The 17,277-nt window shown below is 41.3% G+C and overlaps 1 protein-coding gene across 13 annotated transcripts in view; it reads right to left on the bottom strand.

Annotated features, from left to right (window-relative positions):
* Nucleotides 1-690: 690 nt before the first annotated feature.
* The window catches only part of camk2d1 (calcium/calmodulin-dependent protein kinase (CaM kinase) II delta 1), a 105,221-nt gene continuing 88,634 nt past the window's right edge, over nucleotides 691-17,277 (bottom strand). For 5 of the 13 annotated variants that reach the window (XM_034130930.1, XM_034130932.1, XM_034130931.1 and 2 more), the window contains 6 exons: nucleotides 16,406-16,450; nucleotides 15,040-15,088; nucleotides 4,891-4,966; nucleotides 4,374-4,468; nucleotides 3,719-3,947; nucleotides 691-2,153 (listed from right to left, as the gene is read on the bottom strand). In XM_034130930.1, the coding sequence (XP_033986821.1) occupies nucleotides 2,150-2,153; nucleotides 3,719-3,947; nucleotides 4,374-4,468; nucleotides 4,891-4,966; nucleotides 15,040-15,088; nucleotides 16,406-16,450 (498 nt within the window). In that variant the 3' untranslated portion in view covers nucleotides 691-2,149. Of the gene's footprint in view, nucleotides 2,154-3,714; nucleotides 3,948-4,373; nucleotides 4,469-4,890; nucleotides 4,967-15,039; nucleotides 15,089-16,405; nucleotides 16,451-17,277 lie in introns of those variants that run through there. The other 8 variants (XM_034130934.1, XM_034130936.1, XM_034130938.1 and 5 more) reach the window with 3 other exon arrangements.

The following is a 17,277-nucleotide window of genomic DNA, read 5'->3' as shown; positions in this document are numbered from 1 at the left end:
GTTACTTTGTACACATATGCTGATATGGTATTATGCAATACTGTACTTATTATCTATACAGTATTTCAAGTATCTAAATGTGGTCTAAATTGAACAAACACAAAACTAAAACTCTCTTACATTTATAAAAAACGGGATAATATAATAACCATTCAAATAAAATACTGTGAAAAGATCCATACTGTGAAAAGATCCATTCTGCAGAGTACTTTCACTTTTGATACTTAAAGTACACTTAGCTGACAATACTTTAATGAATCTGTAATGGTCATTGCTCATTGGGCAGAATGAGTACTATTCCTTTTTGATGTTAATACTTTAGTCTAAGAATAATACAAAATAAATGATACTTTGACTTGGAGTGGAGTATTTTAAAACCATAGGATGTGTAATTGACTTGATGAAAGGATCTGATTACTTCTTCCAACACTGCCTTTCTCCAAAGCGACCGACAGTGATTCAGTGAAACACAAAGATGCAAACAGCAAGAATCTGTCTGTTAGCTTGAAATAAGCAAAACCCTTTGAAGTACTACTACAGAAATGAGCATAGTTGTGTTACTTGGGCCAGGTGTAGACTTTCTGCTATCCAATGATGACCTTGTTCCAAGATGTGTGGAATATGATTAAAATATATATATTAAAGAGTGAGACATTTATAACAGTAGGAGAAGAAGAAAAGAACAAGTCATTTGGCATAAATCACACATTTTATTTGATATTTCTAAAACATACACCAGGCTTGTCCCATCATGGTAACATTATATAACCAGTGCCAGTGTAAATGCACTTTAGAAAGATAAGAAGTGTGTTGTGTGAGATGTGATTAAAGTAAGGAATGCAAACAGGAAAACATGTTAATATCCTCAACACAAACATAATCACACGTGAACACCATGTGACTGTTACCCATGCTTTTATTCTGAAGTATTTTCAATGATGAACCTTAATATATGAATCGTGTTGATCAATCGTGAAGTGTTGCCTACAATCCCTGTGTCCATTTGATTTGACAGTGACACTAAAAATAACAAAGAACTAGAATGCTGATTTACACCTCAGTCATTCTGGCTTACAATACATGTCCCTCCTGATGGAAATGAATGCCTGACTAACTTCCAAACCAAAGCTCTCAGTTGAAGCTGGCTTTCCTGTCAGTGTCAACAGCATTTCTACTTGATTCTTGTCCAGTGTAAAACATGGTGCTTGAAATTGTTGGCGTGCACCAGTCGGACCTAGAATACAGGTTGAAAGGGCTTCAAGGAAAGCTTGTATAATGAGAGGTGAAGGGACAGGCATTTACATCACAATATCAAAAGTAAACACAACAAAATAGCTGATAGAATTCACATCATTATTTCCTTACTGTATGAAAATATGATTTGACTGGAAAGAGTCATAGTAAGAATGATATGTATGCAGTTGATACATTCTATCATAAGAGACTCTTCTCACGGCTGCCTTGTGATGATGGAGGTTCAAACAGACACAATAAAACACGCTTTCATTGATTTTCCCTTTTAAACATGTACTTAAAATTCCCAGTAAACATATTTGGTGCCAGTGGCAAACCAGAAAACTGATTTGTAAAATGTGGACACTGCTAAAGATTAAGCAAAGAGCGATTTACTTCATTACCAAAACGTATAAATACCAAAACTAAAGCAAGCATGTGCCTGACCTTTAATAGATGGCAATTCTGAAAAGATACACAAGTCAAAAGCAGATATGTGATATATTGGTCATTGTGCCAAAAGGCAAAAACATCATATGAGTCCTCAATATGTGCAATATTCAAATGAAAAACTGTCAACATACGATGACTGGAAGTTTCACATGTTTAATTTAAAGTTACTAGGGGGGGGGGCTCTTCTGAAAACCACCTCTATTTAAAACCTACTGATCTAAAAAAGTCCTGTAATGAACACCACACAACCTCACTACAACATTATCAAGACTGTTTGTTCCTTTTCAACATGTGCAATATGTTCAGTCCAGCAGTGACCATATGTAAACAACACACTGAGGGGGCGGAGCTCTAGCTATGGTGGGGGGGTTGGCTGAGGGATCTGTTTGGACGTGGCAGGGGGGGGGGGCTGTTCAGCTGATGGTCGTAGGCTGGAGGGTGTCTGTGGTCAGAGACGGTCCTTTCAACTGAAACACAAATCACATGGACATTATTTACTATAGCTCTGTTCCCTCTGTCTGATCAAGAGCATGCTGTGATTGGTTAGCTCAACCTGTTTGATAGAAGAGCGAGTGTTACATAGTGATGTCAATATGTTCAAGAAGAAACCAAAGGAGGCCTTTCAGGCGAGGGGAGGAGTGTGGGAGAGAAACTCCATCTGGAGGGAACATGGGGATTGTAGCCTCTGCAGACCATTTACATGCACTGAAACCTATAGAACACACTACAGGAGAGGGAGAACCCAACAAGCAGAATAGGGTTCTTTCATTTGCTGTTTTCTTTAAACCAATGACAGTTGTGTGATTTGGTTAAAAGACTCACAAAGGGAGGTAAGAGGAGGTGAGAGGAGGTGAGAAGAGGTGAGAGGAGGTAAGAGGAGGTGAGAGGAGCTGAGAGGAGGTGAGAGGAGGTGAGAAGAGGTGAGAGGAGGTGAGAAGAGGTGAGAGGAGGTGAGGAGGAGGTGAGAGGAGGTGAGAGGAGGTGAGAGGAGGTGAGAGGAGGTGAGAGGAGGTGAGAGGAGGGAGAGGAGGTGAGAAGAGGTGAGAGGAGGTGAGAGGAGGTGAGAGCAGGTGAGAGGAGGTGAGAGGAGGTAAGAGGAGGTGAGAGGAGGTGAGAGGAGGTGAGAGGAGGTGAGAGGAGGTGAGAGGAGGTGAGAGGAGGAGAGGAGGTGAGAGGAGGTGAGAGGAGGTGAGAGGAGGTGAGAGGAGGTGAGAGGAGGTGAGAGGAGGTGAGAGGAGGTGAGAGGAGGTGAGAGGAGGTGAGAGGAGGTAAGAGGAGGTAAGAGGAGGTGAGAGGAGGTAAGAGGAGGTGAGAGGAGGTGAGAGGAGGTGATGAGGAGGTGAGAGGAGGTAAAAGGACCTTGAGTAGATCGTTTTGCTGTTTCTGAGCTTAGTCAAAACACTGATATCTATTTAGATTCTGAAATAGGAATGGGTAAATGATCTGTGTTATGTAAATATCGTGATATGAGACTATATATTGTCTCGTATCATATTTATATATTATAGTAATACAGCATTGCATACGTTTCCTAGTTGAACAGATTTACAGTGAACTGATATTTTCTGAATTCAACTGTTTTTTGTTGTTGTGTTATTTATTCCTTTGCCCGATTATGTAATTTGTTATTGCATAACTTATTATTGAGGGGGCGTCCGGTGCCTTGCTCAAGGGCACCACGGCAGGGCCCAGGAGGTGAACTTGGACCTCTCCAAGTACCAGTCCACTCTCCATATTTTAAGTCTGTTCGGGGACTTGAACCGGCAGCCCCACAGCTCCAAGACCCTATTTACTGAGCCACTGATGGATGAATTAAATGAATATTGCTATTATCATCTATTTGTTCCAGGCTGGTCATGTTGAGAGCATCTGATATCATGACAGCATTCTCTCTACTTCTGCATAGTAAGAAGCTTCATGTATGTTTACGGCATTCGAGCTACAGCATCAACAGGAAATAATCTTCCAGTAGAATCCTGAAGACCAAAGGACTCCCTCTACAGGCAGACAGAGTGAAGGAGGACCGACTCACTTGGTGGGCACGGTGGGCGAGCCGGAGCGGTGGAAGTGGATGTTCTGCCACTTGCTGTCGCGGCGGTGCCAGATGCGGGTCTCCTCGGACTGCATGGTGCGGGGCATGCGGTTGCCGTCGATGTACTGGGTGAGGCGGATGTAGGCGATGCAGGCCGCCTCGTCCCCGATCAGGTGGACGTGGGGGTTCAGCAGGATGGTGTGGACCGGCTGCTTGGCCTTGGACAGAGCTGCAGAGAGGAGCAGGAAGGACGGAGAGTCATGGGACCGCTCCTCAAAGGATCACATCTGCAGGCTCATGCTTATACAGACACCATTACATTACATTACATTACATTACATGTTAGACGTTTTTATCCAAACATATTCAATACTGTGGACAATCCCCACAGGAGCAATTTGGGGTGAAGTGTCTTGCCCAGGGACACAACGACATGCTGACTGCAGTGGGGTTTCAACCTGTGCTCCCCTGATCCCAACACCAATGCACTAATCCACTGCGCCACACGAGACAACTCAAGCTTTTCCCCTTTCAAGCATTATTTTGTAATTATTATTATTATTGTGAAATGCATGGCCCAGTATTGCTGTAATGAACCTACTGTAATAATGATTGCTTTTATTACAGTTACCATGCGTTCACTTTAGTTATTTACCGTTCTCAAAGTAGAAGCGGTGGAAGTCGGTTCCCTCCACCAGGTTCCCCAGGGCCTCGGGCTCAAAGGAAGTGAGCCCCGGATCACAGATCTTCCTGAAACACAACACCAGGCACAAATATCAGAGTCAGGGGAACATTTAGAGTGGAACCCATGGGAAAGAGGTACTCAAGTAAAAGTAGTAATACTACATTGTAAAAATACTCACTCGTGCATTCAAAATTGGGGATTATTTAAATGACTTGGTATCCTGCCAAGTATCTTAACCTATAATAATAAATATTCTGTATTATAAATCCATACCTGCAAAGTAGCTAGTAACTAAATCTGTTAAAAATGTTGTGGGGTAAAAAAAAAGAAAAAAATCCAAAAGGTAGCAAAGTATACAGTAGCATTACATGAAAATACTCAAATGTACAAGTAACTCAAATTGAACTTAAGTAGAGTGCATGAGTTAGAAATGAATAACATTTGAAGTCTGTCAGATAGTTGAGGTTAATAGTAACTAGTTACTAACGTGTATGTTTCCAGGTCTCCATTGTTGATGGCTTCGATCAGCTGCTCGGTGACTTTAATGATCTCCTGCTTACGAGCTGAAACACAGAGACAGGAAAACAAAGGGCTGTTGGATTAAATGAGATACAAATGAAATGATAAAAAAAATAAAAGAAGCACAACTTAAGGTTCAAATGGCAATGTAAAAATGCATGACGACATCGACGCAGAATCACAACGTTTAGGTACTGAGGTCATCGTCCAGAAGTACACGGTAACATCGAAATGAATGAAGGAAGGACTGGTAGGAAGTTAGTGAGCATGGTTCAACATTTAACATCAACATTACCTTTCATGCTAAGTAGGTAAGCTAGGAAACAATGAATTGAAAGAATAAGTGCTGTTGTATGGTAAGGGCACACCCACTTCTGACATTTACACTATGGTTATGACAATCAAAGTCAAGGAGTGAAACATTCTTTACACACACACACACACACTCATAGACAACGTTGTAATAACACACATGTTTACCTGCAACAGCTGGATTTGAACTGTTGTCTCCAGCTAACTGCACACTTACAGTCCGTTCCAGCTGTGCACTGATCCCCTCCAGTGACAGAAGGACCAACAAACTGACTGCAGGAAGGTGAAACATGCTGCCTCTAACTTAGCGCTCTGTTGGAGACTGAAACGTGCAGCTGCAGCCTCAGACGGACTTAAAAAGTCTACAACCACAGTGCTCTCCTCTGATTGGTTGTTTTCAAAATAAGCCTTACGCAGCTGAAATGATGTGGTGGACTTTACTTTGCAAACAGAAACTTAGTGCTGACTATGTTTACAGAGGCACTATCAGTTTGATAATGGGGCCTTTTGGGTGCACTTACAAAACTGCACATAAATGTGTCACACGCTTTGTCCGCTTTAAAAAACACACATCAGGAGCGAGTGCTGTTTATGAGATGTCTATATGCCACCTGTAAATGGGCGGCACCAACACAACAGATGTTCTGTTTTGAACTGCTTAAACTATATGACTATCGTCTATAAGCTTCTTGTGTAAGATTATCCCTTCTTTCACATAACTGTATTAGGTTAGTTTAATCCAATAATATTAAGTTGAACCTAATATTACATTGAGCTCAATCAAGCTCAATGATAGACTCAATTGTCATTTTGCATCGCTTCATTCGCTTTTCAAATTCACTGTTTTATTTTGCGTTGAACTAATCAAACAGTAATTGTTGATATATTTTTCTCACCTTGGAGTTAAAAACATGTGATCTCATTGGGCAAATATCTGCTCAGAGAATAGGTTCATCAAGGTTGTGAATGTGATAAACATTTGATTTATTTGATGTTAAAGGTAGGGTAGGTAAGTTTGAGAAACCGGCTCGAGATACACTTTTTGTTATATTCCATGGAATGCTCTTAACATCCCGATAGCAATGAATATCTTAAGTGCTTTGACAAAAAATCCATAAAAAAATGTCATCTGTGGAAGCTGTAGTACTGTAAAAAGCACGACCAATCATTTTAGCCGGGCCGGCTAAAATGATTGGATGGCCTACCTGCCTGTCAGCCTTCCATCTGTGCACAAACTTATCTCGTGCCCTCATTGGTCATGTGCACGTTCGTGTGTGTTGGAGGAGGGGCTCTGTAAGGAAGTGGCACATTTTCTCCGGTTGTGTATTTTCAAATTCTAGCGATCTCGAGCCGGTTTCTCAAACTTACCTACCCCACCTTTAACTTCCACTTCGTACATTTAGCCGTATGCAAAGAAACCTTTAAACGTAGGACTATCTTTGAAAACGTATTTTTCTGTGGTAAATCTATGGTTTTATTTAAGTTATATTCTTTGAACAATTGTTCCACTACTGGAACTGCAACGGTAGTAATAATATCACAGATCAACTTAAACCCAACTCCATCATTTAAACTGACATAAACAAAGCAGAGGACGACGTGGTGTTTCACTCCTCCTGTCATTACAATACGTGAGAACAGAGGAAATAGGATCTTGCCTGATAGTAAGTGGACAGGTTTTTCATGGTGTTTATCAGCCAGTCAGAGTGAAATATGAGTAGAAGCAGTAAGAAGAGCTTGGATTATATCTGGACAATGCTCATGCTCCGCTGTACATGTGGAGTGGAAATAATGCCTTTTGAGCGGTATAACAAAAAGTCTCCTTTGGGATTTGGTATAAGAGCACGGACAGAAAGATGAAGGCTTAGCACACGCACACTAATGCACAGAAACACACGTAGCAGATGGTGATACATACAGAGAAACTCATCCTTTGCAGTAGTAAGACTACAACACCGTTTACCGTTACTGCATGAAGAGATGATGGGTCACACACAAACACAATCAAATACTTTTCTTGCAGTATTTGTTGTGCTACTGTTTTCATCTCAAATGAGCAGAATGCAGATATTTCTGTGAAGACCGAAACTAATACTATGGCCAGTAACTTCACTTAATTTTCCTTATTTTTTACATAACAGAAAAAGCCTTAACAAAAGTGTGCAATATTTCCATTTAAGCAATAAACTGCAAAATGACTAACACTTTCAATGCCAGCATTCAGTACCTTAACAACGCTCAATACTCTGTGCTACAGACACATTTTGGTTTGATTAAAAAGTGATTTGATTTGAAATCTCATCATAACCATACATTGAGTCATTGTTTCTTCAGTTCAGAATTCAAGCAGTTCAAAGACTTCTTCTACATCTGCTTTCTCAAAGCTTGACTCCAACAACTAATTACTAACTGCTTTAATAATTGTAAGATGGTGAAAATGTTTTAGTTTATACAAAGCCGGTGCTAAAGCCATTGTTACTTTGTGAAATAATCTTTAAATTCTTTGAAAAACATTTTGTAAAAAGAAAACGTTGCCAAACAAAGGCCATGCCTGTGAGTCAGACGGTGCCTGGTGTGAGGTGACGAACATAAAGGCATGGAACCACCAACCTAAACCCAGCTGGTGTAGTTACAGCCTCTGACCTGTGGGGGGCGCTGTGAGGCAGCAGCTCTGCACTCACACCAGCTGAGGTGTGGTTCAAAACATGTCACACAAGTGTATATATATATAAGGTTAGTTGAAAGCAATAATATTAAGTTGAAACCTTTTTTTGTATTTGCTTGTATGGGAGGCGTGTGGCACAGTGGATAGAGCCTTGGTGTTGGGATCAGGGGGTTCAAACCCCCCTGCAGTCAGCATGTCGTTGTGTCCCTGAGACACTTCACCCCAAATCGCTCCTGTGGGGATTGTCCACAGTATTGAGTATGTAAGTCGCTTTGGATAAAAGCATCTAACAAGTAACATGTAATAATAAATGTAAACTTAATATTATTCCTTTCAACTAACCTTGTTATGTTATGTTATAACCTAAGTTATGTGTCATTTGCTGACATAAGAAGTCCCCTGCATGTGTGTAGTTGTACTGTGTGCATGAACAGAGCCAGAAACTGAATTTCCTCATGAGGATAAAAAAAAAAGGTCTTCTGTCTTCTTTTCCGTATTGTTGGTGGCTTCTTTACCGTATCAATACCCAGGGAAGGTCCAGAGGCTGGGGGCACATTCCTCTGTGAGCACATTGTTTACTTGATGCTGTCATCCACCCGTCTGACCACTCATTAACAAGCCTTCTGCTATGAAGAGCTTTTCCAAGCGTCAATCATCATCTTCACTTTTGACATTGCTCCTTGCATTTATAGCCCTTTTGGATGGGTCTACTCTAAATGACGCACAGGGGATATACGCATCTTGGCTAGGCCCTGTAACAGACACTTTAACATGACATCAAGAATTAACAGGTCCATTCAAGAAATTCATAAATGATAATTGGACTTAATAGAAAAAGCAAACACAGACATACTTTGAACCCTTACATGTTTGTGTATCTTGGGGGGTGCAGTCTGACAGGATGTGTCCATGAGAGTGTAATCATGGTGTAATGTGGGAGTGGCATTGGTGTCAAATAGGTCTAATAACAGTGTAACATTGATGACATGGGGTGTATTATAATATAGGTGAAATACATGTAGAAAATAGCAATTGATTATTTCCCAACATATTTGATGACTACTGATTTAAGTGTTAAAAAGTGATCCATAAACTATAAAGTCAAACTAATTGTAAATTGTTGGCGATTCCTCACATATATTCAATTACTTCTAAATGTCAAAGGGAGAGGGAACTCTGGGAAATGGACTTACATTGGGAGTCAGCGGGGCCCAAGCTGGGCAGGGGCACGGCGTGCTGGGTGCCCGGCCCCTGGGGGGGGGGGCCACAGTGGCATGTGGTGGAATGGTCAGAGAAAAGCAACAGACAGAAAGATGCGAAGAAGAGGAGCAGGTAGGCCGTCCACAGAGCCAACAGGAAGTACTGAGAGCCCCCCTCAGCAGGGGGCCACACGCTGGGAGAGTACCAGCAGGAGGAAGAGGAGGAGGAGGAGGAAGAGGGGGAGGGGGAGGGGGAGGGAGGCATGTGAAAGGTGGGCTGCTCTACATCCTTAAGGAGATAGATCTGAGGGTCGGGCGAGGCACTTTCTACTGAGATGAAACGGGGCGAGGAGGAAGAGGAGGAAGAGGAGGACGAAGCAGGAAAGACAGAAAGACATGAAATGGAGAAAATGAAAAACATGAGATGGAGAATGAATGAAAGGCATGCAGGAAATGACCATTTTTGAAAGCCATAGAATTGTTAAGATGGTGGTGACCAAACCAGAGCTAAAAAGCAAAGGGAGAGTTGGACTTACATTCAACAGCTGGACTCAAATCCTCTTCTGTGGAAATAATTTGCCCCCAACCACCCCCTTTGCCCCCAACCACCCCCTTTCTACAAGCCCCCAACCACCCCCTTTGCCCCCAACCACCCCCTTTCCACAAGCCACCAAACCAACACAACGTTTCCACTTTACTAAAACCCTTTAGTGTAGAGAAACTAACAGGAAGCCATTAACCATCCATCATTCTCAGCGGTGCAAATGAGTCATATCAAAGAAATTGCAATTCCTGCACTTTTATCTTCCCACTTCCTGCCACAGACAAAACCATTAACAAAGGACAAAAGATGTCAAGATCAAAATCATCCTCAATTCCGAATACTTCTAAGCCTCTGTGTAGCCTCTGAGTCATTCATTCAAGAAAGAGAAGTATCTGTATTAAAGTATGGTATGAAAGATAATATCAGACAAATCCTGACGAGGTAAAAATGTCTTCCTTTGAAAAAAAATAGGACATGCTATTGAACACTACAATAAGTAGAGCAGTGTATAAGCTTCGCTGAATACGGCTCCAATCAGCCATAAATAACAATGGAGGCCATAATGAAGAGCGGCCGTGTCCCTGAATGTCCCTGAATGTCCCTGAATGTCCCTGAATGTCCCGGATGTCCCTGAATGTCCCTGAATGTCCCTGTGGTGTTCTGTATGGAGGCACATATACATGCTTATCCACAAAGGATAAACACACTTACACAATGTAAACAATTTGGAGACTTGAATCTCATTTGAAAGACTTTCTGTTCTATCAAAGGTCACTTCAGTTTGAACAGTTACAAAAACACACAATAATGAATAATGTCCCCCTGTCGGACAACTCAGAGACAAACATCACAAACATCCACTTTGCTGAAGTCCAGCAAAAATGTCCTTTCTCTTTTGTTTCGCCTGACTTTGTCACGCAGAGTATCAGATGTTGGTCTGGGGATATCACAGTTAACAAGAGCAGCCCTAACTCTTCCTCAGATCTGTTTATAGTCGGTCTTTCTGTATTAACATCAAAATGTGAGATAGATAGATAGCAGCGACGTGCAGACAGGGGAGGCAGAGCCTCACCTGTCATACTCCAATGTAACGGAAAAACAATTAAAGAAAAACTAAATAGTAATAATAATAAAATGTCTCCATTGATCTGTGTTGTAAATGTGATTTATGTATGATTCCAATCGCATTTTATAGTCAAAATCAGCAAATTTGCCGAGCTCCGCTACGGGAGCGATGACAAGTGAGGCAGGGACGTGCTCTGCCTCTCGTAAGCCCACAGTAACTTGCTGGAGCACGGGCACTAATTTAGCGCGGCCACTTATTTTGTGAGCGCGCTCAAGCCATTTACTGTGCGCTGAGGTGAGGCACAGATGAGATCTGCCTCACCTCAGAATGCGTCACCCCACAGAAACTGGCTGGAAAGCGGGCCCTAAGCGCAATGTCTTCCTTTGAAAAAAAATAGGACATGCTATTGAACACTACAATAAGTAGAGCAGTGTATAAGCTTCGCTGAATACGGCTCCAATCAGCCATAAATAACAATGGAGGCCATAATGAAGAGCGGCCGTGTCCCTGAATGTCCCTGAATGTCCCTGAATGTCCCTGAATGTCCCGGATGTCCCTGAATGTCCCTGAATGTCCCTGTGGTGTTCTGTATGGAGGCACATATACATGCTTATCCACAAAGGATAAACACACTTACACAATGTAAACAATTTGGAGACTTGAATCTCATTTGAAAGACTTTCTGTTCTATCAAAGGTCACTTCAGTTTGAACAGTTACAAAAACACACAATAATGAATAATGTCCCCCTGTCGGACAACTCAGAGACAAACATCACAAACATCCACTTTGCTGAAGTCCAGCAAAAATGTCCTTTCTCTTTTGTTTCGCCTGACTTTGTCACGCAGAGTATCAGATGTTGGTCTGGGGATATCACAGTTAACAAGAGCAGCCCTAACTCTTCCTCAGATCTGTTTATAGTCGGTCTTTCTGTATTAACATCAAAATGTGAGATAGATAGATAGCAGCGACGTGCAGACAGGGGAGGCAGAGCCTCACCTGTCATACTCCAATGTAACGGAAAAACAATTAAAGAAAAACTAAATAGTAATAATAATAAAATGTCTCCATTGATCTGTGTTGTAAATGTGATTTATGTATGATTCCAATCGCATTTTATAGTCAAAATCAGCAAATTTGCCGAGCTCCGCTACGGGAGCGATGACAAGTGAGGCAGGGACGTGCTCTGCCTCTCGTAAGCCCACAGTAACTTGCTGGAGCACGGGCACTAATTTAGCGCGGCCACTTATTTTGTGAGCGCGCTCAAGCCATTTACTGTGCGCTGAGGTGAGGCACAGATGAGATCTGCCTCACCTCAGAATGCGTCACCCCACAGAAACTGGCTGGAAAGCGGGCCCTAAGCGCATGCCTGTTACCATCTCACTGTAGGTCACCAATGTAATGTTTGTAGATCCCTTTATTACATTTATCCTCGCCATCCATAGTCTCTAAATAACTTATTTCACGTATATATGATATTTAGGCTCGCTGGTCTCATCGTACAACGGCAATGAAAAAAGCATCAGGAGAGGCAGCCATAACCTCTGCCGCACTGAAGGGGGCGCACGTGAGCCCACAGGTTCTTGTTGCTACTGTAATTCTACGCAGAGACGGTAGACGTAACAACAAACTAGACTTTTGAAACTACAGGAAGATAAGGAGGACTTTTACAAAACAGTAATAGAGATTGTTGTCCAGAAGGATAGCATGGACTTCATCTTCAAGTCAAGGTAAGACCACAATTCTAATGAAAATGGGATCTTACTAAGAAAGAACAATCCAATATTTAGATGTTGGGTATCCTTTTGTTGAACGGTCTGTTCATCATAGCATCAGACTAAAAAAGCTTTTGAAAATAACAGAATATTTCGATTAAGGTCAAAATATAATATATCTATATATCTATATATCTATGGATAGATGGATAGATGGATGGATGGATGGATAGATGGATGGATAGATGGATAGATGGATAGATGGATAGATGGATGGATAGATGGATAGATGGATAGATGGATAGATAGATATTTTTTGATCCCAATTTGGGAAATGATTTTGTTACAGAAGCAGTGACTTGACTGAAATGGTTCAATTTGGAGTGTTCATTTTTAGGAACTCACCGATTACTTGCCTGATATCTTGGTTGTTCATAATATTTCCTTTACATAAACTTTCACTTCCTGTAAATATAAGTCGTCCAAGTGCCCACTTTGGTATTGGATTTACTTTGAAAAATGAGTTTGAGAGGAGGCTAAATCACCAAAGTGGGCGAAGGCTAAGGCTGTGGATATTTCTAAACATTTTTGAGAAGCATTCATAACAGGTGCACCACTTCCTGAGTGGAGAGGTCAGAGCGTTTACACCTGATGTTAATGTTGTCCATACTGTTGATTGTCAATAGGAACACCAGAGGCCTGTACTACGAAGCTGGATTTTCGCTTAGCCGGCTAAATTCAGGGAAATCTCGGGCTTTCCGGTCCTACGACGCTGGTTCTCTTTTTAGCGGGCTAGATCTCCATGGTAACTTATGCTGAGCGGCAAACCTGCTCCGGAGCAGGTTAGGTGGCAGGCTAAGAGATCAACTCAGTGAAAGCACTGCCTGCTGACCAATCAGAGCTCAGTGTGCGGAGTTTAAAGCTATCAAGTCATATTACAGGATAGAGGAAATACAGAAAAACTGCCGTTGCAGGAAAGACGGCCGTGAAAATGAATAGAATATCCCCTCCCATCTTCAGAGCAATCTGACTATTATAACATTAGCGTTAAGAAAGCTTACTTAAATATCTGCCACGACATAAGTAACCTGATCAGAGTAACATTAAGTACAGTCCGCGGCACTGTGAGTGCAGACGTCGATGTGTCCCATTATCATTCATATCATATCACATCATAATGTATCATATATTTCCTTATTTGAGTCAGCTGAGCCGTATCTGGCCGTGCAACACTCACAGTGTCACATACTGTATGCAGAAGTATTATTTTAAGCAACACATTAAGTTGACGAAACACTGGAGTCAAATGTAATTAAAGTCAGATCCACTCGTGTCTTGGACGGGGCAGTGATATCATAAACCTGTTAATGTACGCATTCAAACACTTTTTCTTTTACCAGCTGTATTCACCTTGCAGGTGCAGCTATGTGGCTTTTATCCTGGATAAAGTGTTTAAGTCATGGATGTTTAAAGTTTAACTTCTTCATATTTGACTAATATTAAAGTTCACTTTTCATTCAGGAAGTATGACGCTGCGCTGTCAGTACGCTTGTCCGTGTTTGTGATTGGTCGAATGCTCCAAATACCACCCCTTTCATGTGAACGCGCACCTAACTAGATAGGACACGGCTGGCTTGAGCGATCCACTTGATAACACAGTTTAGCGAGAGCGCGTATGTTTTGGATTGGGCCAACCGGCTAACTCAAACATATCCAGGTTAGGTTGAACCAGCTTCGTAGTACAGGCCTCAGGAGTCACTGTTTGGTGTGAGTAAAGAACAGTTCAACAAGACAGGAGTGTCAAAGACAGACAGCTGGGACTCATCTCGCCCACCGGCAACTTTACCATTAACTATTTTCATTACGAGAATAAGGACAATTACAAAATAAAAATATTACACATTACAAACACTAAATATAAAATAAAATAAATAACACCTCTTAGCCCTAAAATGGTGTCTTGTGTAAAACTCTTTCTATTGCATAATTATATGAAACATTTAACAGTATGAATACAAAGAAAAGTAACAATAAACAATGTTCCTATAGGCTTACTGTGTGCAATGTATGTTACGGCTGTCAAAATCTATTCAATAAATGAACATCAAGCGCCCAAAGGTTTTATTTGTGCTCGTCATAGAGACTTTCACACACATCCGGTGGTTTTGCTAAACTCATTTTGATGACGCCATATTGAAATAAACCTCTGAGCTTTGGTGACACATATGGCAGTATCATACCACTGTTACAGTGTGGGGGCTGTGTGCAGATCGGACCTCCTACTGTGACGCTTCCACACAAACAATTACCATTACAGACCTAATTCCCATCCATGTTAAATGACATGAGCACAAACAGGGGGGTAAATATGGGCCCGCAGGTACATGTATATCAATCCTGCCATGATACATGATACTGAGATGAAACGTGTTCAAACTGAAAAACACATATATAATAATATAACATGCAACACATTCATGCAAAACAGTCACAAGCAGCAGTCCAAAAGCCTCTGGTGGAAACCATGGCGAAACATAATAATAATGCTAGTTCCCCCAAAGAGGTGACGTTAAACCTGTTAACAGAGGAGTTCTATTTGTTAGAGTAAAGCTCCTACCTCTCACATCCTCGTCCTCGATGGTGGTGTTGGCGCTCTCACTGGACTCCTGAGGAACCACAGAGAGACACATGAGTATGACCAGCTGACAGTAGATGCATAAGCTGAAGACAGACGTTGAGTTTAACTGATGCTCTTTGTTGGTTCACAACAGGTCATTTTTTTTTATCCTAAATTGGGTTGGACCTTTAATAAAATGTAACTTTACCGGATAGATGGTGAAAGGAAACATGAAGAAACCATGCTGTGATAAAAGGGGAACTGCCTTTGGTTTGGAGAGCACCTTATGTATCTGGTAACACAGTGATGGCTTACATGAAGTCTAACTGGCTCAGAAACATCGTTGTAAAGAAGCCACCAGTTTATTTAGTGTATCTAAACTTCTGTTTGCAAACTTTTGGCTACACTTCTTTGACATTTGACACATACTAAGCGACACATTTTACAAATGGTGACACTGTTTCTAACTTAATGCAAACACACATTGCCGTATGTGCAAAGATGTGTCAACATATCTACAATAGCACCATGGGAACAAAACTAACCACAATGTAGTGTATTAACTGTTTATTAGCTTGACTTCTTGTTCCTTGACCTGTTTGACATGTTCCCAGATCTCAGGTAGAACTTTCAGTAGACAACACATCATGTAATGTATCCTTTGAATTCAAACTACATCCATAAAACATCTACAACACTTATGTGAAATGGCACATCACTTTCTCAATGATCCTTCTGCTTGAGGATTAACCCACAGAAAGAAAAAAAGCAGAATATGAAATAAGATGCACACTCTCTTCATGTACTGTATAAAGCTATACAACACTTACTATGCCAAGGAACACACACTGTATGCTACACTATGGGCTACAACACCACCATGTCACGGCACAAAGCATGCACATGATCCTACATTGTTATCTCATGGTCTATCCCTGACAGTATAGATCCATGAATGATCATGTAGATGCATGGATCTGCACAGACATGGCAGATGGGATTCTGTAAAGCGTTGGTGTCCATGGTATTGCATGGTCATCATTCTGTTCAGCATGCATAATCCCTTTGTCACTCAAGTATAAAACACTGTATCATTTTACAATGACAGTACGTGTTTTTGTTAGTAGGTTGAAACATTTGTGAGCGTAGTAAGTTAATCACACACGTGTAAGCATAATGTTGAGTCTCAGTATAACATGCAACAGTTGATACAACATTTCACAGCAGTAGCATTGACCCGCATTCAGTCACATGATGACATGTCGATGACCACCAAAAGCACAAACACATCCTCAGCAGCAGCATGGAGGCTCTACCCTAAAAAGGCGCACACTCAGCAGCAGCCTCAGAGCAGCTCAGTTGATACCTTGTTTCCATCAGCCGGGTTGTGGATAACAGTGGTTTGAGGCTCCTGATTTAGAAGGACCAATAGTAGGAAGAAAGGTTGGTGCAGAACAAAGTGAGTTAGGAAAAGCTTGTGACAGAAGAGCATTTTGAAAGAAAGAAAAAACAAGGACAAAGGGAGAACCCACATATTGAGAGGAAAGGAAGTCAGGTCTAAAACAGAATCACTACAGAATACTGAGCCACCACTACAGACACACGGGTTGTTAAGAAAATAGCAATATTGACGATCAAGTCAATTATATCAAGTCTTTCACCACAAATGATCACGTTTTACCAAACACTGACCACAACATGAACACCATGGAAATAATCCGTAAACAAATGTATATTTATTAAAACAGCGGTTCTCAATTACGCTTCGAGGGAAACTATTTTCCTTTTCCAATTCCGGATGCACTTTTATACAGATTTACAGTAGGCAGAACATTTACTCGGTTAGGTTAAAAAAGATCATGGCTTGGGTTACCAAAATTAATTTGTGTATGATTTGAAAAAATAGGTCAATCCTGGCGTTTGGTTCCACACAGGACACAGCAGGTGAGGGTGTTGGTTTGATGCATTCATTGACTTCATCCTCCTTACTTTGCTCCCCAAACTATGATTAGTAACGTATGTGTGAACGTCCGAAACAAACGTAATCAGGGAGAACAAACGTTGCTGTAGAACACTAAAGGAGAATGCATTTTTTCTAGTAACGTCTTTTTTAAGGTTGGACAGACAGGCGTTTGACCATTTCCACACAACTCAACATCAAACAACCTGTGTTACTCTGAAGAGAATAACCCAATAATCAGAGGCAACACACTGTCAGGATGGATTTCCCACACATAC

Source organism: Trematomus bernacchii, unplaced genomic scaffold (assembly GCF_902827165.1).
Source record: "Trematomus bernacchii unplaced genomic scaffold, fTreBer1.1, whole genome shotgun sequence".
NCBI lineage: Eukaryota > Metazoa > Chordata > Actinopteri > Perciformes > Nototheniidae > Trematomus > Trematomus bernacchii.
The sequence above is the reverse complement of the archived record's forward strand: the minus strand, read 5'-3'. Positions and strand labels throughout refer to the sequence as shown.